Genomic DNA, 24693 nt, shown 5'->3' with positions numbered 1-24693 from the left:
TCTCCCCAGGTCTCTGTGCAGCTCCCCCTTCAGCAATATGGAGCAATAGTCAAGCCCCAGTTGCCCACTCCAGCTTGGGGTGATGCTGCACGCAGGGAGGTGGGCAGTGGGATGTCTGGGCCTGTGCTTTCACATCCAAACTGCTCACTTGCCACACACCTCCCACAGCTCACAGGCCAGGATTTACTTTTCTGTTATGTTTTGGGGGCTACCAGGTGAGGGTCGGCTGGGTGGGACAGTTGCCCTCCCCCTGCCTCGGTTTCCCCAGCTTTTAAGCCACTGTTACCCTGTTAGGTCCCACTAGCAGCTGGCTCCAAGGGGTTCAGCTGTCTGAGGGGTGAGATGGATGGAGCAGAGGGTCCTAAGGACAGTGAGGGGCTCCCTTGAGCAGGAACAAGTGACAGCAGTAGGAGCTGGTGCTGTGGCTTGGCCAGGCAGGACACCTGTCACTTCCAGGGCCCTTCTGCAGCCATAGGTGCCACTTTGGGCAGCAGAGAGGACAAAGGCACAGAGAGACAGGCTCATCCCTGCCCCTGTGCCAATCAGTGGGCTGGGGGCACCCCTTCTTCACTGGGCTGTCCTCATGCCCAGCTCCTCTCCCCTGCCTGGCACACCAGCAAGGGAAAGGAGTGCCATGAGAGAGACCGAGGGGACACTTGGGAGGCACATGGCTCTGATGGGGACATTACTTATTCCACTGCCAACCATCAGCCAGGACAGTCCCTGGCAGCTCAGGGCAGCCTCTCGGGGAGCTGTGCATGGGGAAAGCCCCTGCACCTCCAAGTGACACTGGGGGACAGGTGATGGCTTTTCCAGTATGTCACTGGGTGCAGCAGAGCAGGGCAGCACTGCTGGTCCATCAGGGAGTGTCCAGGAGGCCGGGCAGCCCTGTCCCTGCAGGCAGGCTCCTGGCAGCAGGGCAGAGCTGCCCGGCTGCAGGGGGCCCTCAATCCAGCACACGGCACTGTCAGCAGGCAGCCTGCTGTCTCCTAGACAGTGAAATATGGCCACAATTAGCCCGGATACAGTTCAATTATGATAAACAGCGTTTGCACCCTTTAAGCCGTGATTAAAAGGCCTCCTCCCGTTGATAGAGAGACCTAATTTCACATTATTATTGCTGTAGCTTGATTATAAAGCACTCCCTGGATTTACAGTTGGGAGATGGATGTGGAGGCTTCTTTATCATTTACACATCAGTAATGATGCAGCCTTTCCTCCACCACAACATCCATCCAGCAGTGGCGGGGAGAGGGGGGCCTTGCCTGTGCCCCCCCTTGCTGGGGCACCCTCTCCCTGTGTCAGCCGGGCCCCGCTGCCACACGCAAGTGGGCAAAGTCACCCTTACGGTAACAGCTTGATAAATGGGCGGGCGGTAATGAAATGGAGACATCAAGGCGTGGGGCGAGGAAGAAAGAGTGGTAATCGGAACGAGTGGAGCTGTCCCGAAACGGAGGGGAGCGGGAAGAAGGATCGCCTCTGCGCCGTGTGCTGTCAAGGGAGAAATTACACATTTACTCTTGCTTTTTCTTAAGGAGACGGCCCTCATAGATCAAAACATGGATTTACAAGCCAATTTTCAACATGAAATATAGACACTAGGAATCAATTTAAGCCCGGCTTCTATTTTAGCAAACGGTGCCTGAGTTTAGTCCCAGGTAAATAACACCAGCCAGAGCCTTCCCCCTTCCCGGCTTGCTGCTTTGCCACGGCCTGACACTGGGAGTGCCTGTGGCTTGCTTGTCCCGACCACCTGCCACTTGTCACCTGTGGTCAGTGGGCACGGGACAGCACCAAGGGTTGGCTCTGGTGGGAACAGGGATGACTCTGACCTCCAGGTCCTGGACATGGATCCGTCTCAGGATGGGTTGTATCGGGATGCAGGTGGCCAGTGCTGGTAAGCTGGAGACTTTGCAGTCACCCCACATCACTGCAAGGTCCTTGGGTCAGAGTGCCTGGACTGGGGGGGACACAGCCCCAGCGTGGGATTCAGGGATTGATCAAACAACTCCTGCTTGGATTGTGTCTCTAACCCAGTATCTGTTGTGCTCTCTCTGCAGATGACTGTAAGAACATCGCCAACATCATGAAGACACTGGCCCATAGAGGCTTCATCTTCAAGCAGACCTCCAAACCCTTTTGATCCCCAAGGCAAGCCAGGCAAGGGCTGCATGCGCCCGGCGCCGGCGAGGCGGGGAGGACGGGCTCCAGCATTAAAAAAAAAACGGCAACCGAGGCCAGAGGAACCGACACAAAAAAAAATCTCAATTTCAGCTGTTAACTCCAGTAGAGGTTGTATATATGGGAAGGCAAATCTGTGTAGACCTGATGTGACTCCCTCTCTGGGCTGCTCCGGACATTATGCCATGCTAGCGGACAGCCGCGTAGGGCGCTTGCACCACATTTTAGACTCGTAGTTTGTTCTTTTTCTTTGGCTCCTGATTTCCGTCCCTCCCTCCATATCCCACCCCGTCCTCCCTCTCCCGCCCCGTAGCCAGAGCATCCCCCATCTCCACCCCGGCATGGGCCGTACCCACCTTTCCTTCTTCTTTCTCTTCTCTGGTTTTATGTTTTCAGGCCTCGATGGCTGCTGCAGCAAGGCCGGTGTGTGCCTGCACTCGGGCAGCGCTCACGGAGGCTCAGCGTGTCGAGACGGCCCCTCGCCCTCTCCGCCAGCCCCCCCGCCTCTCCCTTGAGCGCCTTTTCCCCTTTTTGAGTCAACACTAACCCCTCTCTGACTCCTGTATGTGACAAACGCGATCCGTCTCTTTATGTTCAAGGTGAAGTGCCTGTATTCTCCGCTGCAGAGCCCCTGGCAGCCCCACCGCGGGCTGCGGGGCCCCAGAGGGCTCCCTTCAGTGGGGCGGGGGCCCGGCGGGCGGGCGGGCGGCAGGAGGGAGGTGACAGTGTCCGCGTGGAGCCCCGTCCAGTCCCCGTTCCGTCTGCTCGTGCCTCTTGCGGGGCTGGGTGGGATGCCCAGCCCTGCCCCGTCCCCGCCCATCCGTTCCAGCTCCATCGGGGACAGGCGCCCAGCACCGCGTCCGTTGCCGGCGGTGGACGTGCCCGCGCGCGCTGGCCCCGGCCCGGGGCACCCGAGCGGGGCAGCTGCAAATCCGCAAATCCGCAAATCGCCCCCGGCCCCGAGCGCGCTCCCCCCTCACCCCCCCCCGACCTCCCTCGGTTCCCGAGCTGAGGCTCGGCCCCCCACGTGCCCACGTGCTGTGCCCCTCACAGGTCCCTGCGGACGCTCAGCAGCAGCTGGCTTGTTGCCTGAGAGAGTTGCCGAGCACATCCCCTCCGGCTGGGTGGGCTCCCGGCCGGCCGGCGCGGTTGGGGGGCAGCCATGGGGCGGGCTGAGGGCGTACGTCCCCTCGGAGTCACCCAGCCCCGGGGCCCTGCTGAATGGAGCCCTCGTCCGGGCGCTGACCTGCAGGGAGGCTGCAGCCCCGGGCCCGTGCGTGCATGGCCTGGAGCGAAGCCGGTGACGGCAGCCAGAAGGGCAATACAGGCACTGAACTTGGCGGTACATGACTGCATGGTGTGTGGTGTTCCAGTTAAACCAACCGATAATGCAACCCCAGCATTTTCATTGTCTAGTTATTCCAATCCTTGCTGTAAATGTGCCACATGAATAAAGTTTGGGGGTAAAGGAGCCCGGGCTGTGCCCATGCACGTGTGAGTTTGTGTGGGGGGCAGAGGCAAGGGTGTGCCGCCTGGGTAGGTGGGAGCAGGGTGCTCCTTGGGGTATGGCACATCCATGCTCCCCGGAAAGGCAAGGTCTTGGACTATGAAAGGGCGGTCGAGGTTCCCTGCTGGGAACACTGCCCTGCTCTCCAGCATGGGCACTGTGGGTGGGCAGCAACCCCACCACCACCTCGGCTTTGGTTGTGCCCCAAGGCAGCTCTGCCCTGAGGCTGCCACCAGCCTGTCACAGCTGGACTGTACCCAGGGTGCACATCTGGTGCAGTGTGACAGCCGCTACCATGTCCCACTGGCATCTGTCCTGCCACCCTGCAGCCTGGCAGACCGTTCCCACACAGCCACTGCTGCACTTGGAGCATCTCAGCTACAGGCTGGGGCCAGCGTAGCTCTGCCCTGGGCACTGGGGCACCCACTCTGCCCCAGCCAGCAGAGCCAGCACAAGTGCAGCACCAGGGAGTGCCAGAGCCACACCCAGCTGGGCAAGAACTGCCACCGTTTCCAGGTGCCCAAGAGACCTGCCCGGAACCAGGGTGCCACTGGGTAATAGGGTCACAGGTATCCAGCTGGCACCAAGTGGGCAGCTCCCAGAGGGAAGGGGCAGCCACTTGTTCCATGCGAAGGTCACAGGGGCTGTACCGGCTCCCTGTGCAGCCCCAATCAGCTTTATTGACCCGTTTTCGATGGAGTTGTCTAATTAGTTTTTTATGAAAACTAAGAACTTGGCCTTTGCCCTTTACTCCTGCAGGCAAGAATGTGACTCAGAGGACATTGTCACGGTGGATCGATGGTCAGTCACACTTGAAAGGCAGGTGGAGGGGACACGGGGTGGGCAGGTGGGCAGTAGCCCAGAGTGGGGCACGCAGCCAGGGCTGCCTGTGCCAGGGCTCCCAGTGCGATGCCTCAGCCCCTCCAAAGCTCTGCAAAACATGAGGTGCAGTGACCAGGGGTGCCTCTCACCACATGGAAACCTTGGGCAAGGCAGCAGGAGGAGGAACTGTCCTGACAGTGGGGGGACAACAGGAGTGTTTCCAGCAGGGGCATCCCTTCACCCAAGCAAGCTGTAGGTGTCAGGCATGCAACAGTTGACGGAGGTGAGCAGTTGCACAGGGGCTGGGAACGTGGGATGCTGGACAGAGCTCCCCAGCCCGGTGTGGGCAGCGCAGCAGCAGCCTGGAGCAGCACTTGGCAGCCCCAAAGTTGCTGCAGCAACTCCAGCTGTCACCTGGTGCCTGAGGCGGATGGGCTCAGGGACAGCCACCGGCAGCCAGGGCTCCCAGTAGGGTCAAGCAGTGCCCAGCCTGCCTGAGGTGGAGGTGAGACAGCTCCGTGCAGGCTCACCAGGGCTAAGGATGGTTCTGCTCTAGTACAAGTGATGGGCTCTGTATTTACAGAGCACGTAAAAAAAAAAGTCATAAACCACAGCCTGCACTGGTGGCCACAGGGCAGCCGTGGGTGGCCTTGGGCAGAGCCCTGCACAGCCCTGTGGCCACCCTCGAGCACCTGCTGCAGGTGCCCAGAGGTCACACCACTCTGAGGGCAGATGGGGTTGGGGCCATGGCACTGGGCAAGGGATGGCTCCCATTTTTCTCTGGAGCACTGCAGTGTTTGCCCCAGCAAGGTCCCCGTCCTGCCCCACAGCTGCAGGCAGCCATCTGTCCCTGCCAGCTCTGGGACAGCTGGCACTGCCCCTGCACACAGTTCCGCACCTCCTCCTCACCCTGCACAAGGGGCTCATGGTTTCTTCACCTTTTTGACAGAGGAGGAGTTGGAGGCCAACTCCCTTCACTTTCTCTGCTCCAAGAGGGAGACAGGAAATGAAAGAAAAACCAGGGTCAGCAGGTGGGAGTGCCCAGGTCATGCAAACACACCCACCTGTCCCAGAGCAAACTCCAGGGCTCCAGCAGCACTCTGGGCAGAGCCCAATGGACCACACTGCCCGGGTAAGGGAGAGCCAGGTCCTTGCATGACCAGAGGGGCAGAGCTAATCCAGCAGTGACAAGGGGCTGGGATGGCACCCTCACAGGGGATGTCACCTCACTGACATGGACAGGGCTTTGGGATGGTCAGGAGAAAGGGGTTGAGCTCTGCAACAACTCAGTGGCCCCAGGAGCCCTGACCAAACAACCTGGCGTGCACAAAGCCCCAAGGATCAGGGCCTTGAGAGAGGGGCAGAACAGCTCTGTGCTATGACCAGCTGTGCCAGGGATGCTCAGCATGGGACAGGGCACAGCCTGGAAACCCTCCTCTGCCATCCAGACCTGCTGTGATGTGGCCCAGGAGCAGAGCAGGAGGCTGTCAGAGAACCACAGCTCCTCAAAAAAACTCACCACTTTTCTGGGCAGTGTGCACTGATACGCCTGAGTGCAGCTGCTGAGCCTCCCCTTCAGAGTTTTCAGGGTTGAACCTGGCGTAGGAAAGCCAGGGCCATTTGCACCAAACGAGATGGCACCCTGGGCATGGTTCCCTGGGCATGGTTCCCTGGGCACGGTTCCCTGGGCACGTCACTACACTGCGGTGAGACTGTGCCAGGCACTGCACAGCTCTGGTCATGACCACGGCAGGGTCAGCACCCAAAGCTGGGATCTGCGTGGGGGGTGCCCCAGGTGTGGCAGAAGCACCAGGTACCCCATGCCTGGGGACACGAGGTGCCAAGGCCCTGGGGCACCCACGGCACAGCACGACACCGAGTTCGCTTGGCACAAGGCACCGCAGGCAGCGGCAGAGGCCGGCACTGCACCAGCACAGTGACTCTGGTCAGGACCCCAACACGCCCAGCCCTGCAGCCATCCCCAGTCCCCAAAGCCTGCAGAGCCACTGGCCGAGCCGGCAAACACACAGGGATGGACAAGCACCGACCCGCTCTCTGGAAGGAGCCAGGCCTGCCCATCCCTGCTCCTCCATCCCTGCCAGTCCCGCACGCGTTTGCTCCCGGCGGCAGCGCACGTCGTGGGAGGCCCCGCTGCCTCCCCCGGCGGGAAGCAGCCCCCAGTTCCCGCCGGGCAGACGGCAAACAGAGCATGGAATTTGCACGGCTAAAAGTTAAATACAACACACACACGGATTTCGTCAGAGGCCCTGGCACCGCTGCCTTCGCGGGATCCGATTAACAGGGAAATAAAAGGGCCAGAGAACCCACACAGCAGAGTGAGCAGATGCCCTATAAAAATCAAATACAGGGTAATCAAGGGGACCGAAAGGTACATTTAAAAAAACAAAAACCCACCCTGGAAACAAAGGAGCTGGGCTTTGTGGCCTTCCTGGGAGGGCTGCGGAATTAATGGGGAAGAGCACATGTGTTTGATAATCTTTATATGGCAAAAGACCCATCTTTCAAATATGTCACAAATTCATATTAATCACCTTCCTATTGCCTTCCGTGGCACAGCTATTCCAGTTGCCTCGGGCAAAATTGGGAACTGTCTGGTTAAAAAAAATGTTTTACATTATAATTTACAAGAGCTTACAAGTCTAGTTTCTTTTAATGGAAAGAACGATTAAAAAAAAGAGAGGAATATATATACACCCTGGTATATATACACTATATATATTAAAATATATATATATAAAAGACAGATATTGTAACTCCATCTGGAAAGAGAGAACGTTTGATCTTAACAATGTAACTTCTAGCTTTCAAACAGGCTCAGAAAACAAGAAGTCAGCAGGAGTTCAGATAAAGGAAGCTTAAAAGTCAAATAATTCTGACTCTGAACCCGAGACTTCTTAGACTCAAGGTCCTTTCCTTTACCCATTAATGGGCTGACTTGTGAGCTCAGGAACAAAGTGCTGCAATGTGAGGATTTCTGAGAGTCACTCATTACAGATCACTGAGTGGAGTCTGAGTTGCGGAAATCAAAGGATCCAATCTGGAGTAACTGGCTGAACTTCTGCTTGGAACTAATTTGTTCCGAGTTCGGCTCACCTTTCACCTCCCGAAGGCCCCGAGTAAAGTCCCTACCGGGGTCAGCCTCAAACAGCACTGGGGGGATCCCAGCTTCGCTTTAATGGTCAGCAATGGGCACCGCAGCCCCTGGGAGGGGGTGGACAGGCAGCCAGGGCAGGGGAGAAGTGGTGGACACAGTGGGGCAGGACAGTGCTGGGCTTCCCGCTGCCCCATGGGCTCTCACTGCAGAGACAAGCAGATGCCTCTCCCAAGCTGGGCTAACACACCCTGCTGACATGTCCCCCATCCCCACTGCTGGCCAAGGCAGGTGGTGGCAGACGGTTGTTGACACAACAGTATCTCAAAAGAGCCTGGTGTGCCTTTGCCCATCCATTCCTGGAAATGAATCCAGGCATGTCAGGAAGGGCTCAGGAGTCAGGAGTCTGCCCTATTCCCAGCTTTGCCACTCACTCCCTCCAACATCTGGAGCAAGATACTTCTCTCCAGGGAAACAAACCTGGCTTCAGGGGAGCAGCTGGTTTAGAGGCTGAACTAATCCACGCTTAATCCAACATGTAGAGTGCCGTGGACAGGCAGTGCTAGACAGCACAGAGGGATTCTCCAACTCAGAGGAATTTGAAGCGGGGAGATTAAATGATTCCCCCAAAGGCCCCGGCAGCTCAGTGGCAAAGCACAGGCTTGAACTCGGGAGCTCAAGGCTGGCGTGGCAGGGTTAAACCTCTCAGTCGCCTCCACAAGGGGCAGGGCAGGTGTCGGCTGCAGGAGGCAAGGGAGGGAATTGCCACCACGGAGCACACTGTGCTTGCCCTCCAGAGCTGCTTGTTCCCACCCCCACAGCGCTGCCCCTGCAGGCGCCCCGGGGCGGGGGCAAAGCGCTGTGCTGCTGTGCTCGCAGGGGCTGCTCCCCCAGCGCCGTGTCCCAGCCCCGCTGCCTCCCGCGCTGTCCCCACTGCACCAGGGCCTGGGACACCTCGGGGAAAATGCTGTGCGGGGTGGGGACACGTGCACGCACCCCACCAGTCAAACAGCCAGCGACTGCCCCAGCCACCCCCCTCCTCAGCCCTGACCCAGCCCACCGACCTTCCAGAGGCCAATTTTCAGCCATGATGCTGCGCCAGAGGCACCAGAACGGCTCCTGCCGGCTTTGGGCATGGCAGGGACCATCACCAGGACATGACCTCCACTCAGCTCAGCCTATCCTTGGAAAAGCCAGCTGTGGGCTGCAGGCTGTTGATCTCTCCCACCACCACATTGCCCAACAACCGCAGGAAAGGTTCAGGGCAAGAACAGTGACAGGCCCTGCCTGACCCTCCAAAGATATCTGAGCCAGGCAGAATGTGGTACAGCAGTCCCATTCTCCTCCTCTCCAAAACATCTCTCCAGCTGGGATGTAATTTCTGACCCCCCCTCAAAAGGTAGCAAAAAATGGTCACAGTGTGAATGTGCTTGACCTTTTGTCTTGGACTAATCTAATTGTGTCGTCTTTGTGTAATCAGCCGGTAAAGGTCAGTGCTGTATTTAACATGGGGGCCCTTTAGGTACTGAATTTGCCTTGCAGTGAATTAACTTGATTATATTTCTTTCAAATATGTCAGAGACCAGGTCAGTTTAACCCTCTCTGTGCTGCCTGGGCCCACCCCTTTGTTTCCAATTCTAGGAGGTGGCACTGGGGAACAACGTGGTTAGAAACACATGCATGGGCTCCCTCGTCCTGCAGCCATGGCCGCCACCACCACCACCACCTCTTCCACCTTCCCAACAAGCCAAGTCCCAAGGGAGAGCAAGTGTGCTGTAAATCAGCCCGAAAAGTTTGCAAACCAGGACACTCCAGACCACAGGGAGAGAGGGAGGGAGGGAGGGGTGAGATTCCAGATTGAATGCAGTAGGGAAAAAAAAAATAATTCAGAAGACTCCTTTACAAACATGAACCTGTCTCAGTGGAACTCTTCCTTACGACTCCATATTGTCACAATCAAATAGGACATTACTCAAGTCCAGGTTAACGAGTCGCCTCTGCCGTTGACAGATAAGGTGTTCTCAATATCCTGCAATACATTATACATTTTAGAAAGTAAGGGTCTGTGCCGCTACCAGGGGCAGTGTGTCTGAGGCGTTGGGGATGCCACAGTGTGGAGATGGGCAGCTTTCATCAGGCAGTTCAGCTCAGCTGTGCCAGGGGACTGCACAGAGGGGAAAGCAGCCTCAGCTGATCCCCAGGCATACCCTTGGCCCTGAGGCAGTGGTGAGGGGCTGGGCAGCCTGCCCTCCTGGAGGCAGGGAGGAGAGGCCAGTGATTCACATCCTGCAGAGGTACATGCACAGGACATTGCCACAGGGCTCTCACTCAAAGAACCCCTAGGTCTGGCTTTTCTTTCTTGGCACTGGAAGTAGGGTATAAAAACACCCCTTTGCTCTTCAAACACCTCTCTCCTTCCCAAGCCTCCTGCTCCAGGTAAGGCTACTGCTTGACCCCAGAGTCTCGGGCAGGTCATGGCTCATCACCTCAAGACTGCTTTCCCCACTCGCTTCCCTCTGCTGAGCAACCCTTACGGGACTGTGTCTAGACAGAAAATGCCTCAGGCCTGCAGCTGTACTGTGGCTGCCCTAGAGCAAGCTCTCATCACCCAAAGCCTCGCCGCTTTGGTCCACGGTGGCACCCACGTCAAGCCATCTGCCTGCATGCAGGATGTAGAAAGCCCTGCTGACCCCACCTGTAGCACCAAGAACACTGTCCAGCACAGGAGACAATCCCAGAGAGCAGCACTGGGACTTGGGGGGGAACAGGCGTGTTCTGCTCCCTTGGACGCGCATGCCTGGAGGGAGAGCAGGGCAGCATCCCCAGCGCTCGTCAGGGCATCTGCGTCGGAGACCTGAGTGCTCCCTGTTCTGCCCCCCCAACCTTCCTTCTCACCGAGTTGGGGGTCAGTGGTGCTCCTACTACATCAATGATCTGGTCCTTGGTATCTCCCTTGCCCTCCTCGATGCCAAGCCCTGTCTGGCCATCTGGATGGGCACCTTCCACGCTGATGGGGCCAATGCTCCCAGCTTTGGCCAGGGCCTCGTAGCGGTGCCGTAACATCTGCAGCTCATACTCGCAGTTGGCAAAGGCTTGTTTCAGCTCGTAGAGCAGCACCAGGTCGCTCCTCAGCTCGTTGAACATCTGCACGATCTCTTCTGTGGGCATAGGGTTGAGATCTAGGGAGAAAAAGGGGTTCTGTTAAACACCCAGACCTACAACCTTACAATGGAAAATCCCTAGAAAGGTCCTGGCTGCCCTTTCACTCTCACAAAATATATGCCAGGAGCTTTGCTCCCATCATATGCATCAGTAGCCATCCCTAGGGGTTGCAGACCTGAATTTTCAGGCTGTCCTCTGGTTCTGGCCAAGGACTAAGGGTGAACCTGCAAGTCCTGGATTCAGCAAGTGAAGGATGATGGAAGATACAAATAAGACCAGATGACTGAACCTTGCTACCCACTAGGTTACATGAAGGGAGCTCTGTCTTACAGAGAGAGAAACTGTATCCACACTGCCGCAGAGGACAGAAGAGCTCCTGCTGTTCCCTACACCTTTACCAAAAAAGGGTGGACAGGCTGATCTTCCCTGCCTCTCTTGTCCTCCTCCCAGGGTAGGACTAAGGCAGAGAACTGCTCTACTGCTGTGTTTCAGACCTGTTTGTAGCAGGGACTGGCAGATCAGCACCCCACACCTTGCATTCTGCTGCACCCCACCATGCACACACACAGAGCCAGGAAGAGCTGCAAGTTCTGGAGAAGAAAAGGATGAAGCTCTGCACATTTGCCCTGACATATGTCAATGGCCCCTGTCTGCAGGGCTGCCCACATGACCCCTTCCTGCCAGCACTGTGTTCACCCTCACAAAGCCCAGGTGTGGTTCTGCACTCAAAGACACAGCAGGGCTGGAGCACCAGGAAGCCCTCAAGATACGTGTGTTCTGTAAGGCAGGAGTGGGGAATCAGGAACCCCTCCTTATCCTCATGGAAAGTGAGCTCTCAGAAGCACTCACATCCTTCCCCCCAAGGCTTCCCTCAACAGTAACTCCCTTAGTTTTACAGCAGAAAAGGGAAACCGTCCTGGCTGAGCCACTTTGACCAGCCACAGGAGGCCTTCAGAACTGCACACAGTCTCCTAAACAACACACAGAGCCATAAACCAGTTGACCCAAAAAACTAACAAGACTTAACAGAAGCCAGTGCTGGGAGTAAGCTCAGTAATCTCTTGTAAATCACTAATAAGGCTTTTATTTTTCTTCCTTTTTTTTTTTTAAACCCCCCCAGCCACAGCGAGGGGGGGGGGACAGGGAAGGGATCATCAGGTGCCTAATCAAGAGGGACTGAATGCTGGGACCTGTAACACCTGAAAACTGTACCCACTGCACAGAGAGCAGCCACTGGTCACGGGCTGCACTTCTTCCCCTCTAGCTACGAGCAGGTATTGTATGTGTTAAGTGAACCCTTCTCTCTGCTGCTAAGACACTCGAGTTCAAGAGTGAGGGATGTGTGTTTACTCGCCTTTCAGCAGAGATGCTCCAGATTTTCACACAGCATGCAACCTATAAAGGGGGGATGAACAGTCCCAGATGCATTTTGGACTTGCCACCGTGAGCAGTAAATTAAGAGGAAACGAAGCTTAAAAGCGAGACAGGGCAGCCCTGAACAATGCATGTGCCATGGTCACTAACACACTTAGAAGTACCTCTCCTGGCAAGGCTGAGATTTGCCTTCCTAATACTGTGCTGCCTCTCTTGATGGTTAAAAAGGCCCAAACAAGAGAGAAACAAAGGCTCTTTTAAAAGATTTTTCTACTGGGAGGAAAAAAAAAAAAACCCTGTGCATCTTGTTCTGGCTTTTACCCTCTCTTTTTTTTTTTTTAAACACATAAAATATTTTAAAAACCATTCACATACTGTTATTCAAGAAACTGGCTGTATTACTAGGGGAAAAAATAGCCCATCTTGAGAACAAAGGCTAGCTCTGTGTGTCTCTTTCTCTCTCGTGTGCCCCCTTTACTCACCTACTCCGAGTTCCATCAGCATCTGCTCCAGGGCTTTAATCTTCTTCTGTCCCACCGAGCTTGGCAGTTTCATCTGGAACACAAAGGTAACAGAGCCACACAGCTCAGAGATAGCCCTCACTCACAGCCATCTAGTTCAAAAGGCAAGAGAGCTTTTCTTTTTATAGTGCAGGGGGAACAAAAAAAGAAAGGGAGAGAAAGGAAAATCAAGTGGTAAGAGAGGGAGACAGGGGCTGAAAGTTTTCAGACTAGGTCCGAGGGCAGGTATTGAAAAGCCCGGTCGTGAGGGCTTTTATTTTCTCTCTCGTGTGTGTGCAAGACACGCTGTTTTACAGTTTCCATGTGTCACTGAATTAACAACAAAAGTTCTTCTTGGCTTCAAACCCTCTCCTGCGGTGCCCAGCCCATCAAAGGGCTCATTTACACAGCAGCTAATGTGCAATGCTGCCCTACTTTATTCGCTTTAGCCGGCCTGATTAGACTCATGCGCTAACAGACTCACTTCTCCTTTTACCTGCTGAGCCCCAGACCTGTGGGATTCATTTACAGAGCAGGCTTTGTAACAAAGGGGAGAGACAGAGAGAGCACAGTTACTTGACTGGCGGAAGTGTGCACACACATTTACATCGGAGCTAAGGGGCTAGGTGAGAGAGGAAGCATCAGATGTGAGCTATGAAAGAGATTCGGAGCTGGCCAGGAGAGGAAGAATGCATACACTTAGCAGGGTCCTTCCTCTGCATTCATTTGGGCTCTAGCAGGAGTGCTAGCTGCTCAGACCAAGCATTTATTAGATTACCAGCAGCACAAATGCAGTTGGCACAATATGGCAGAGAAAGCAGGTTTCTAAGCCCTGCAGATATATCCAAGAAAAAATGAAAGCATTCAGCTACGCTAGCAGACACCCCATGAAAGAAATGATTCTCAATGTCACATTGCCAAACATGTTACTGCACCCAGGCATAGGCTGCCCCTCCACATCCAACCCTGGATGCCCATCACCAACCCAAGCTGCCCAGCAGGGCATTGAACAGCCAGGAGGCAAGAGCATCCTGCAGCCTTCCTGCACTCCACTTACTGATCAGTGGCCCAAACCTCGGCCAAACCAACCCAACACGGCTGGGAATGACCTGAAGAAAGAGACATTCTTCACTCCACCCTAAAACTGGCCTCTCAGGTGAGCTTACTGGGGGATCCTGTGGTCACCTTACTTAAGTCACATGCTGAAGTCGCCAAAAACACACAGCCCAATGCCAGTTTGCCAGATTAGACCCATCATTTCCAGTGTTCCCTGCCCCACACAAAAATGACAACAAGAGGCACCAACTGGAACTTCTTAACTTGGGGGACACAAAGAGTTAACAGAGCCCATTGAAGAGCTCTAGACACACAGTACTTGTGTGATTATCAAAGCCCTGAGTCTGTCTTCACCCCTGCCCCAACACCAGCATCATGGTCTTTCTAGCCAAAGGCAGGATTCCCTTCTGTTTAACGCCAGCTGGCAGAAGCCCGCGGGACACCAACCCAGCTTCAGGAACAAAGGACAAGAAATAGGAAAAGTTCATCCTTGGCTAGGCTAGGTGGACAGACAGGAGGTCTTGGTTTGTTGGTTAGAGGAAGAGCACAAGCTTTTCTCCTGGGAGGCCTCCATTAGCTCAAGGAACTACTGGCAACAGAAACAATTAACCTGGCAAAGCCTTCAACTGTGATGTTTTGCACGTCTGGCTCATGTCCCACAGGAGTCTGGTCAATGAATACTGAGCCAAAGTGTTCACTGACACTCCTGAAGATTAGAGGATGGAGCAGGGAGAGGCAGGACAAATTAATTTAACTTCAAAGAAAGGAACACTAGAGATGCTCAGGAGGAGTGGGGCTGGGAGTTTAGTTTAAAAACACATCAATTAAGCTTCCTTTTAATTCAGGCAGGAGGATCTGGTCTGCAAACAGGAAGGCTTCATTGGTTTCTCAAAGCAAGAGTATATTTTAATTTTACCATCATTAAGAAAATGTTATGATTTATGTGGCTGCTGTCGGCCTAATATCTTTAGAATTTAGCTGGCTAAGCCAATTCATCTCTAAGACTGATGAAGGCTGATTGCTCTCTATGCAAAATGTATTAAAACTAAATGAGCAGTCTATTACTCAAACGCTGCTGATAATCTGTTAGCCAGGGTCCGTTAGCTGGGCTGCCTTGTTGCAAGAGAAGCCTTCATGCCCTGCACAGCTCTGATAAGCCCAAGTTTACTTCAGAAAGCCCTTCTATGTTTTGGTCTTTTAAGCAGATGTCCAGAGAAGCACCAGAGTGCTGGAAGTGGCGCTCACTTGCCCTCATTCCCAAAGAATGAGGCAATCGGCCAGGACCACAAGTCCCAGCCAGTGGTCCAGAGAACAGCTCTCTGGCTTGAGATGTGGGCACTGGGACATGTGGTTTCTGTGGGCCATATCTCTGCATTAACAGAAATGCCACTCTGGGCAATATTCTTGCTTACACCACAGCTCCTGGCATTTTCTTGGTGTTGTCATGGATCGAGTCCTCTGCAGGGGCTGAGGAAAATTATGTTCCTCGGAGAATTCCAGTGAGCAACCACAGCTTCCGAGGTGAATGGCATTTGCCCTTTTCTTTCCTTCCTCATAGTAGACTATTATTGTTATTTATTATCTTTAAAGTCCCCATATAATAATAATACCTGGGAAACAGATTGCTCCCGTCAGAAAACTGATTAGCCGGGGTTTTTGAGGTTACTATATTTTGGATGCTCTTCTCCTTTGACAGCCTCTCCCTACAGTCCTCTTTGCAACACCAGCCTGTGCTTATAATTACACAAACGCAGCTTTTGATTTAAGGACTGTAATCCTTTGTCCCTGCTATAAACAACCTGCATTAAACACATGAACTGCATGTACCAAGAGAAAAATAAATAAAGAGCTACTGAAAATTGTGTGAGTCAACACCACAAAGCCACAGTACCAGAGCCTACCTGTGCAGAGAGGAGCCTGGGATAAGCAGAATCTACTGGCGTGCACTTGGCCTGGGAGGTACGGAATACACCGGTACTGACCTGCTCTGCTCTCCCCTGAGGGAGAAGGACATGGCTTGGGAGTTGGGTCATGCAGCTTAAATAGACCCAGAACCCACCACACAGAGACCAGGGGTGGGCCCTGAGCAATTCCATTTCTCTAGAGGGTCTCACCACGGAGTACCCTTGAGGTCTTGCATGATACAGGGTTTTTATTTAATGTTCGAGGCATTCTGCCAACAAAACCTTGCTAATTCACACTAATGACTAGGAGACCTACTGCAAATTAATTGCTAATTGGCAAAATTCATTAAATGAACAAACAGCATAAGGAATAACTGAAGATATAGCCTCCCCAAACAGACTTGGTTCATTTATTTTTGTGTGCCATTCAGTTTTCATGATTTATGCTAATATTTTTAAGCATAGTTGTAAATGTATTTGAATCTATTTTAGTAGAGTAATGAAGTCTAAGTAGCAGCAGAGCTGGCAACACAGTCCCCTGGTATGTCTTACAGCATCACCACCTGGCAGGTAGAGACTGTCATGGGGATCTGCAGTAGGAATGGAAGAGGTCTGCAGGGTCTACAGACACACTCAGCTAGGTCCCTCAAGTGATTACATCTGTGTGGCCATCTTAAATGTCCTGCTCTCAATTAATCACTTTCTTCATAAATGCTCCTTTTCTGGTGCTTACAACTGCCCAGCCCCCTCCCCCATCAAAATCCTCTTTCGTGCTGAAACCTTTTGTTTGGTGTATCACCAAAATACAAGGTTTTTAAAATTAATCAGTGGTTATTTGAATATTTCACACCCCCTCCCCAAGCTGCACTTCATTTTAATTCAATTTTGAGATAACCTTTTCCTTAAAAATCAACCTTCCCTAACCCTAAACAATATGACTGTCCTAAAACTGATAATCCTAAAATCTCCACACATCTGACCTGTGCCTGTACAGCTGTAAACCTGGGGTTTTATGCACCAGCACCAGTATTGTTCAGCATTATAATACAGCTCACTGACATTGAAAACCACCTTCTTGGTGGATTTCAGCAGCAAAAAAAAAAACACTTTCTCATTAGGCACTTTCTTCATAGGTATCTTTAGAGCACTGAATTGTTTAGTGGGTTTCCAGGAAGAGGTGCTAAAGTTTCAGATGAATAACGTTTTTTGCATTTTCTGCCTGAAGGTCAAACTTTCCTGGGCTGCACGGCTCTACTCTGCGGGAGCAGAGAGCCTCCGCTCCTGCACAGTTTTAAGACTCAAGCAAGGAAAGAACCATATTAAGCACTTCAGTCTTAGCACTCTGGAATTTAAAAAAGCCCAACAGAGAAATTCAATTTCGGATGCGAACGCGCACGTTTCTGAAACTCTGAGGTGCTTCACTGCTCAGAGCTCAGGTGCTGCGGCAGAAGGCGGACGGGCACGTGCAATGGGTATCTGCAAAAGTTAGAGAAGTGTGGAACTGCACAGGTATTCTCTGTCTCAAAGAACATACATGCTTCCCTCTGCCCCAGCTTACAGCTATGGACTCTGTGTCTTATGTCTGTGCCTGCTGATCTGTCACACTAAGATTTGGGACAGGTAAAAATAAGGATTAATACCACTATGCCATCTCTGCTACGCTATGTAAGACATTAAACATGCAGCCATCTCTTTGAGGTGGCACATGACCACCAACTTGCTCCATCAGTGAGGCTTAATGCTAAATAAACCAATCTTTTAAAAAGAAAACATTACTATAATAACTTATGTAAATGGTTATTTCAGGGGGTTTTTGGACTGAAGTTAAACATACTTCACAAATTCCCAAATCAACTGTGCAAAAATATAAATTCTGTACTTGAATTGTCCTGGTAAACTAAACCAGTTTTACAGAAATACACCTAGTGAAAGCTTTGTCAAGGTGAGGGAGGCCAACAGATTCCAGAGAAGCACAGCACATGTAGGCATATGGCAAAGTAGCAGCTCACTGATCCTATAAACATTAATGCTTCGTTATTCATCTGTAGCACTGATTCAAGATGCAACGCTAAGAGAGACTTCCTAAAGGAACCAAAGGTCCTGGAGCATCAATGCCACAGCACAATGGGTTTTCACCAGTGCAGGCAAGAAGGTATTCAAGGTTTTTATACTCTCCCACCCTTTCTCCCCTAGGAAGGGGGTACAGATAGCTTTGACACTACACAAGTGGCCTAAAATTAGAATTACTTGGAATCCACACAATGATGGCTGAAAATCTGGAAAGCACCAGCTTTCTCCCAGTTTGACACACAGTTTGTGACAAGAAACAAGACAACTGAGAAAACAAGAAGAATTCACACCTTGCCAGGACTGCCTGCCATTTAGAAGGTGGTCACCTTCCTGCAAGCAAAGCATTATCTACCACTTACAAATCCTGAGATTCCCTGCCCTCAAATACCTTTTGCTTTAAAAATAGCACGAGCCTGTAAAATAAATGCAAAAGGACTACAGAAAGTGTTTGTGTAAGGAAAAATAAGAAAATACATGGTGCAGAAGAAAGAGCTGCACAGGATGTTTTCTACTGGGGGCTATTTTATGCTAAAAATGCATTACCAGAACGACACTATAGAACTTTGCTTTAAACAGATCTGCAGATTCCCCCTGCAGTCCTACCCCTGCCTCTCACTACAGCCATGGAGACCAAGCTGAGACCTGTAGAGGTGGCTGCAGAAAACCTGACAGGCTGCAGCCCCTAAGCTGCATCTGACTGAAACAATTCCAGAGCACAGAAGTGTGTGCTGTGATCGCAGGGAGGGCCCTAAGACAGCCCACAGGAGGGGAAACTCCAAGGATACTCTCCCATAGTATAAGAACCTTTTGTGAACTTCCAGATCAGACACGAGAAACTGTAGCAAAACGTGCATCTAGTCTTGATGTTGCTTTTCTCTTAAATAATTTAAGTGAATCTACACTCACACAAATGCAAACAACCACTGTGACTAATTACAGTCCAATCATTATATTGGTTGCCCTAATGAAAAAAAAAAAAGTGATATATATGGAGCTCTGCACAAGTTACATACAATAAAATTAGCTAATGAATGGCACTCAGGACTGTGTCACCAAAGGCACACAAAGGTAGTAAAAGCTTCTCAAATTGGGCCAGGACTGACAAACAAAGGCCTCGTGCTGCATGGGCATTGTTTGGTACTGGATGATTCAACAGAAGCAGCAACACAGTGTGTCCTTTCCAGAACTACAGCTTATTTTAAAGACCCCATTCCCGTACCCAGAGTGCTCTCTTTACACCTGACAACCTACTAAGGCTTTGGTCCAGATGCTCTCCCACTCCAACAGCCTCCACGAAAAAGGTAAAGGATGCATTTTCTTTCAGCAAGTTAACATTAGGTGCCTTTCATTAGGCACCTAATAAACACTAGTTTAGCTAAGAACAAGAATGGAGGGAGAGAAGTGCTGAATTCACCTTCTGTAGTTCATTCAAGATTTTGTATCCTTTGCTGTTCCCTTTAAAAATAAATGCACCAATATTTTCGCTCTATTTCATTCTCTACAGGCAGGAGTTTGATTAGGAAATGCACCAACACTCTCTTGGTCCTAATTAAAGGGCATATAATACAACAAATAGATGGCAATACCACAACATGAATTCGATCCAGCCTGCATCATTTGTTCATAACTTTTATTCACAGAAATGAGAATACTGTTTCCCTTCCACACTTCTGTCAGGCTCCCCACGGAAATTACTCTTGCCCACTCTCTCGTAGAGTGCAAAACATACAACTTTGCTAATGAAAAATTGCTAACAGAAGCAACAAGCACATCTCAGCTAACTAATCCATGGGATGTCCAGACCTGGAAACATAAACTTTCCTAACTAATAAGGGTGTGCTGATCTCCATCAGATTGATGTCAGGATGCCTTGGAGTGCAATCAATACAAAACAAATAAATAATTAATTGCTCCAAGTAATTAGATTTATCAAATCCAAATAAAAATAACTGATATTTTATGGAACTGCTTCCAAAGCTGAACCTCTGAAGGGACAGCATTGATCACAGGAGGACAGACAGATGTTTCCCATGTTCACAGCCGATGAGGTCTGGGTTTGCATTAATGACAGGGAAGGAACAGAGCCAAGAGTCTCCGCTGCAGAGTAGACAGGCAGCGTGCTTGGCCATTTAATTACAGGTCAGATCAAATACAGAGAATAAACATGTCTAAACACATACACACAACACCATCTTCCTCTAGAAATATCATTCACCTTGGAGGTGCAGTAAGTACTTAGTTCTCACTCTGAGTAAAATAAAAAAAAAATTAAAAAAAAAAAGGAAAAACTCACACACACGCTTTTCCCCCCCAACCACAGTACATTCTTATTCATTAATCAGTGCTAAAAAAAGTGCTCAGCAGGCTACTAAATATTTAAAAACTGTTGAGTGTGAATATTTGAATCAATGGATACTAAACCTCTACTTGTAATTTTCCTTCCTCTACTTCTTTCTTAATTTGTTCAACTGGCAAACTGTCTACAAGATCCCAGTTAGCAGATGGAGCCAGGCTGCTGGCTGGAAGCCTCTTCTGAGGGGAGGAGGCCAGCTTTGAATGACTAAGCTGGAACATCCCTCAGTCCTTTCTGCAGACTGAGAACTCTACAAACTCCTTTTCATCATGGAGTTTTGTCTTGTTTCCAGATGAGACATCACTCAATCAATTCTCTTCCAGTTCCTTTGTTTCCAAACCCATGACAACAGAGCAAGGACACAGACATATCCCTCAACACGGAGGAGTTGGGACAAACATGCACCCCTTTCCACGCATCACCTTCCTTCTTAAAAGCACTGCTGCAAAAATTCAACAGCAGTACCGAAATCATAAGTTAAAATTCACAGATAGGGTCAAGAGAGAAGAATAACTCAAAACACAGTGCAGAGATGTTAGGTATGCCAAAGTCAAGCACTTTAAACACAATGAAGTCAAAGACAAAGGTTAACCTTAAAAGAAAGCTGAACATGACATGCTACAGAAACACTGTGGTGAAACCAAAACAAACTCAGCTCTGCCCTACAGAAGCAACATGATGCCCAGATCACAAACGTGTGGTTACTGTTGATTTGTCTGGGTCCTGGAAAAGATTCAAGTTCAACAGCTCCCATTTTCCTTTCCTTCAGGCAGATCCTCAGCAAAGGACTCCTTCCTCATAGCTCCCTGCTCTCCTTTAATCTCTTCCTCACCTTTCCCTGTTCAAATTCCCTACCACCTTTCATGTCCTCTGGCTCTTTGGCTGTCTGCCCTCCCAGTTGAGCAGGCCTGGTATAACAGGACATTTTCCAGAAGCAATGCTTAGGATTAATAACACATTTCTGATCTTATTTTCATAACACAGTTTTACTAACAGCAAAGGGAAAGGAACTCTTGAAAGGTTTGCCCCCTTCCAAAACATCTGCTGCTGCCTCCTGTTCTCAGTGGCACCAAAGCAATACACTGCCTTGAATTAAGAGGAAGCTTTTCATAATGCCCAGTTTCCCACTGCCTTAGAGAAACTTGCAGCCTGTGCTGTCAGGAGGCAGAAGGGAAATCCCACGCAGAGCAAGGGCACGGGGGCTGTGGCCTTCTTTGCCTGTGGCCACAGTCCCATGGAGAACAATGGGAGACTGAAGCCACTCTGATAGAAGGCAGCTTGTCAAACTCACTGCAGAAGATTACTCTTCAGCGTCTGCTGAAGGAGAAACTTTCGGTTATGAAGAATAATGGCTCTAAGTGACCATTAATCCTAAGGGGGGAAAAAAACAGTCTTCAAATTCAGCCTGTCCATAAGATTTTGTAAGCTGTAACGACAGGGGGAATTTGAAAAGCCAGGGCTATTGTCATAAAAACTACTGGGAGCAAATTAAGTTGAATACCGATTCCTAACTTTTTCTTCAAGGACTCATTTCTATAAATTAATTTTAACTCAAGATTTCAGACTAATTGTAAATCCTCAGAAAAAAAAAAAAATCTCTAATCAAAGAGTAAGTGCTATTATCCTGGGGATGATATGGTACATTTTTCACACATGACAGAGGTTGAGCCCTGATCTCAGTGCAAAATCCAACTTTGCCTAACCAGGAAAGTGTAAAGCACAGTGGCAAAGTACAAAATAAAGGAGGACAATAGAAGCCTTTGGATGGGGAACTCTTTAGGTCCTCAGGCAAAAGAACTTACTGCAGGATATCACAAGCTTTCAGAAATCATTTTCCAATGTGCTAAGGGCAAACCATCTTACGCTGCATGTTGCCAGAGTACAAGTTTCCAGCAATTCATCCCAATTCCTCACTTAGTCCCAGTCAGCTCCCACCCTGATCAATTCCACACCAATGGAGCACAGAGGGTTTGCCACAGAAATCCCACAAGTAAAATCATTTGGATTAGCATGGATTGTCAACTCTACACCATTTAGCACTTCAGCACCTCTTACCAGTTCAAAAGGCCCATACTGACCTCACGTAATTAATTCTCCCCATCATGCATCTGTGAAGCAAGTGAGTCTAATAGTTCCCATTTTAGAAACAGTGAAGACTTGGATAAGGAAGCAAGGTGACTGGCTAAAAGACACAAATGAATTCATTCTGGTGGCTGAGAGGTGGGTTTCATGTTTTCAAACAACAAAGTGTTGTTTTTTTCACCTAGATCAGTGTTTTACCATCTTTTTTAATTCACAAACCACTGGTACTTCTAATACCAGCATTTATCTCCTTAAAAATTTCAAGCAGAGCACAAGAAGTTGCTCTAGGTCATTCCAGGAGCTTGGATACCGCAGGCTAAAAGTCGCTGAATCAGACTGTCATGCCTCAGCTTATCACTGCATTTTGTGAGCATTAAAGGGAACAGATAAAAGCATGTAGCACCCATTTTCATGAAGGCTGGGATTCGAATTGCCTGTTTGGCACACAAAAAGGCTGCTGGCTTTGCCAGATGGTTCCATCACTGATAGGTTATTGCTCAGCTTCTCTTCCAGAGGCAGTAAAAAAAATAGAAAAGATTAACCACCACTTATTAGTTTTCAAAATCCAAATCAATCTCCATAAATTACTCTATTTATCTTAGTGCTGGAAAACACATCTGCCACGTCTCCATAAATCTCAACACATGCACTGCAGTCTTGCTTGTCTCTTGACTGTGATTTCCTCCAGGCTGTAGCCCCTCACTCAAACAGGTAGCCTGCACATGGTAGCACTTGTACACTCCAGGGGCTCCTCAGCAATGACCTTGCTGAGGCATCCTGCCTCTGACATGCACGTGCACCTCTATGTCAAAGTAGCAGGATCCCAAACACATTTCTAGTGACAGCCCCAAGCTGTTCCCAGCAAGATCTGAAACTATTCTGACAACAAAAGAACATTCCATAAAAACAGTCTTTTAAATTACTATGCCAAGTGAGGGTGTCAGGCAAGGAACCTAATTATCCAGTTTTGCTATAGTAAAGCAACTAAAAATTAGCACTTGTACTGGGCACACAGGATTTCTCTGTCAAAACCCCTCTGAAAACGTTCAGTCAGCCAAGCAGGTTTAACTTGCTCAATATCCCAAAACCTGTGGCTAAGAGGCAGGTGTCAAGTCTTTTCTCAGGAACAGCTCTGCAGCAGAATGAACAGAGGGGCTTTTCCAAAAAATATTTTTTAAGGTAATGGAAATAGAAAGGCTAAAAATCATATGTGTTTATGTGTCTCTGTTTTTTCCAAGACACAACCTGAACGTCCAGTTCTTAGAGATGATCTTAACTAGATGATCTTTAAGGTCCCTTCCAACTCAAACCACTCTGAAAGCACTTCTCAGCTATTGACATATGTCCTTTATGAGGCCTACTAGTTTGGGTTGTGAGCTCTGTTTGGACTGGACAGCTCCATTTGGGTCTGTCACACGTGTCTAACAGCAGAGCAGGCACACCAGCAACAAACACCAGCAAGTTCAGGTGCCTCTGCAAGGCGACGAGCTGCCTTTGACAGTGCCAGCATTCCAGGTTTCTGAGTCTCCACGTTTATGGAATTCCTTTCTTATTTTAGAGGCAAGAACTTGACTTTCTTTAGCTATAAAAGGAGAACAGACAAGGAGAGAGACAAGCAGACTGAAAGACATTAACAGAGATCCCACGGGACCAGGACAGCAGCCTACCCTCTGGCTTCGCAGCGTGACACCTGCAGATTTGAAGTCAGGAAACTTGATGCCAGCAGTCTCGGGAACAGCCTGAAAGAGATCGAAACAGGATGTGTTGAGGGAGGAAACACAAGAAACACAAGATTTCATACAGAGACTATCTGAAGGGGAAACACTGTTTCCTATGACGGAGAACCACCTGCCACCGCCACATGTCGGAGCTGAGGCAAGAGGAAAATCCCAAGCAGTGGGATTCAGTGGGAAAATCCCAAGCAATTCACTGAGAGAAATACTCCAGTTCAAGGTATCTTTGGAAAGCTCAAGCATTTTTGGTCAGTTGGTTTGAATGCACTGCTCTGCACAGACACTATAGCCATCCACACAGAAACCCTGACTCTAAATGGTATTCATGCACATTTGCCCAATATTATCCTTATCTAACTTAGACCCATTTCACTGATCAAAACAGCCCAGGACTTCCCTAAATCTTGGCTTTTGACTGCGAACTCTCTAAGGAATGAGCTGAGAAACCTCTGATCTGTACAGATATGAGCCCACTAATGAGGATGCAATGACTGGCCCCCTCCAGGGAAGCCTGCTGTTCATACATGTTTTGCCATTTGTCCACTCATTAGACAGTTTTCCTTCTCACTCACTTCACATTTTAAGCATAGCAGTAAAATGCAGCAAACTTCCAATGCTGTTGTTGCTAACACTACGGCATTTAGTTGCATTTCAACAAAATGGAAAGAAATAAAAAGTCTCTAAAAAGTCTGTGCTGTTGATCAAAGCACAAGGTGAACAAACCTTTAAACTACTAAACCAGGCTATCTGCAGGGCCCTGTGCACTGAATGGGGTGGGGTCCCCTGAATGGGTAAACAATACTCATGATTCAACCTAAGAATAGCCACAGCCTCTGC

The 24693-nt window shown here is 50.1% G+C and overlaps 3 protein-coding genes across 4 annotated transcripts in view; 2 read left to right on the top strand and 1 right to left on the bottom strand.

The window, feature by feature from the left end:
• Positions 1-2314, top strand: part of ERI3 (ERI1 exoribonuclease family member 3) — a 119191-nt gene extending 116877 nt beyond the window's left edge. Inside the window, exon 7 of the mRNA XM_027649092.1 lies at positions 2061-2314. Coding sequence (XP_027504893.1) covers positions 2061-2143 — 83 coding nt within the window. The 3' untranslated portion in view covers positions 2144-2314. The remainder of the gene's footprint in view (positions 1-2060) is intronic.
• A 263-nt stretch (positions 2315-2577) lies between these two features.
• Positions 2578-3666, top strand: LOC113949931 (translation initiation factor IF-2-like). Its single transcript, XM_027649094.1, has 2 exons — positions 2578-3131; positions 3165-3666. Exons 1-2 carry the CDS (start codon positions 2772-2774, stop codon positions 3483-3485), a joined length of 681 nt encoding a protein of 226 aa, XP_027504895.1. The 5' UTR covers positions 2578-2771; the 3' UTR covers positions 3486-3666.
• A 3485-nt stretch (positions 3667-7151) lies between these two features.
• DMAP1 (DNA methyltransferase 1 associated protein 1) overlaps positions 7152-24693 on the bottom strand; it is a 30457-nt gene continuing 12915 nt past the window's right edge. Inside the window, exons 7-10 of one of the 2 annotated variants that reach the window (XM_027649170.1) lie at positions 23791-23862; positions 12641-12713; positions 10518-10801; positions 7152-9651 (exon numbers count right to left, since the gene is read on the bottom strand). In XM_027649170.1, coding sequence (XP_027504971.1) covers positions 9595-9651; positions 10518-10801; positions 12641-12713; positions 23791-23862 — 486 coding nt within the window. In that variant the 3' untranslated portion in view covers positions 7152-9594. Of the gene's footprint in view, positions 10802-12640; positions 12714-23790; positions 23863-24693 lie in introns of both variants that reach the window. The other variant, XM_027649169.1, reaches the window with a different exon arrangement.

The sequence above is a fragment of the Corapipo altera genome, unplaced genomic scaffold (genome assembly GCF_003945725.1).
Source record: "Corapipo altera isolate COAL_440 unplaced genomic scaffold, ASM394572v1 112, whole genome shotgun sequence".
Classification (NCBI taxonomy): domain Eukaryota; kingdom Metazoa; phylum Chordata; class Aves; order Passeriformes; family Pipridae; genus Corapipo; species Corapipo altera.
The sequence above is the reverse complement of the archived record's forward strand: the minus strand, read 5'-3'. Positions and strand labels throughout refer to the sequence as shown.

Coding starts and splice junctions, on each gene's coding strand:
- LOC113949931 (XM_027649094.1), top strand. CDS start 2,772: ATGTTCAAGGTGAAGTGCCTGTATTCTCCGCTGCAGAGCCCCTGGCAG. Junction 3,132..3,164: donor ATCCGCAAATCCGCAAATCG/CCCCCGGCCCCG, acceptor CCCCCTCACCCC/CCCCCGACCTCCCTCGGTTC.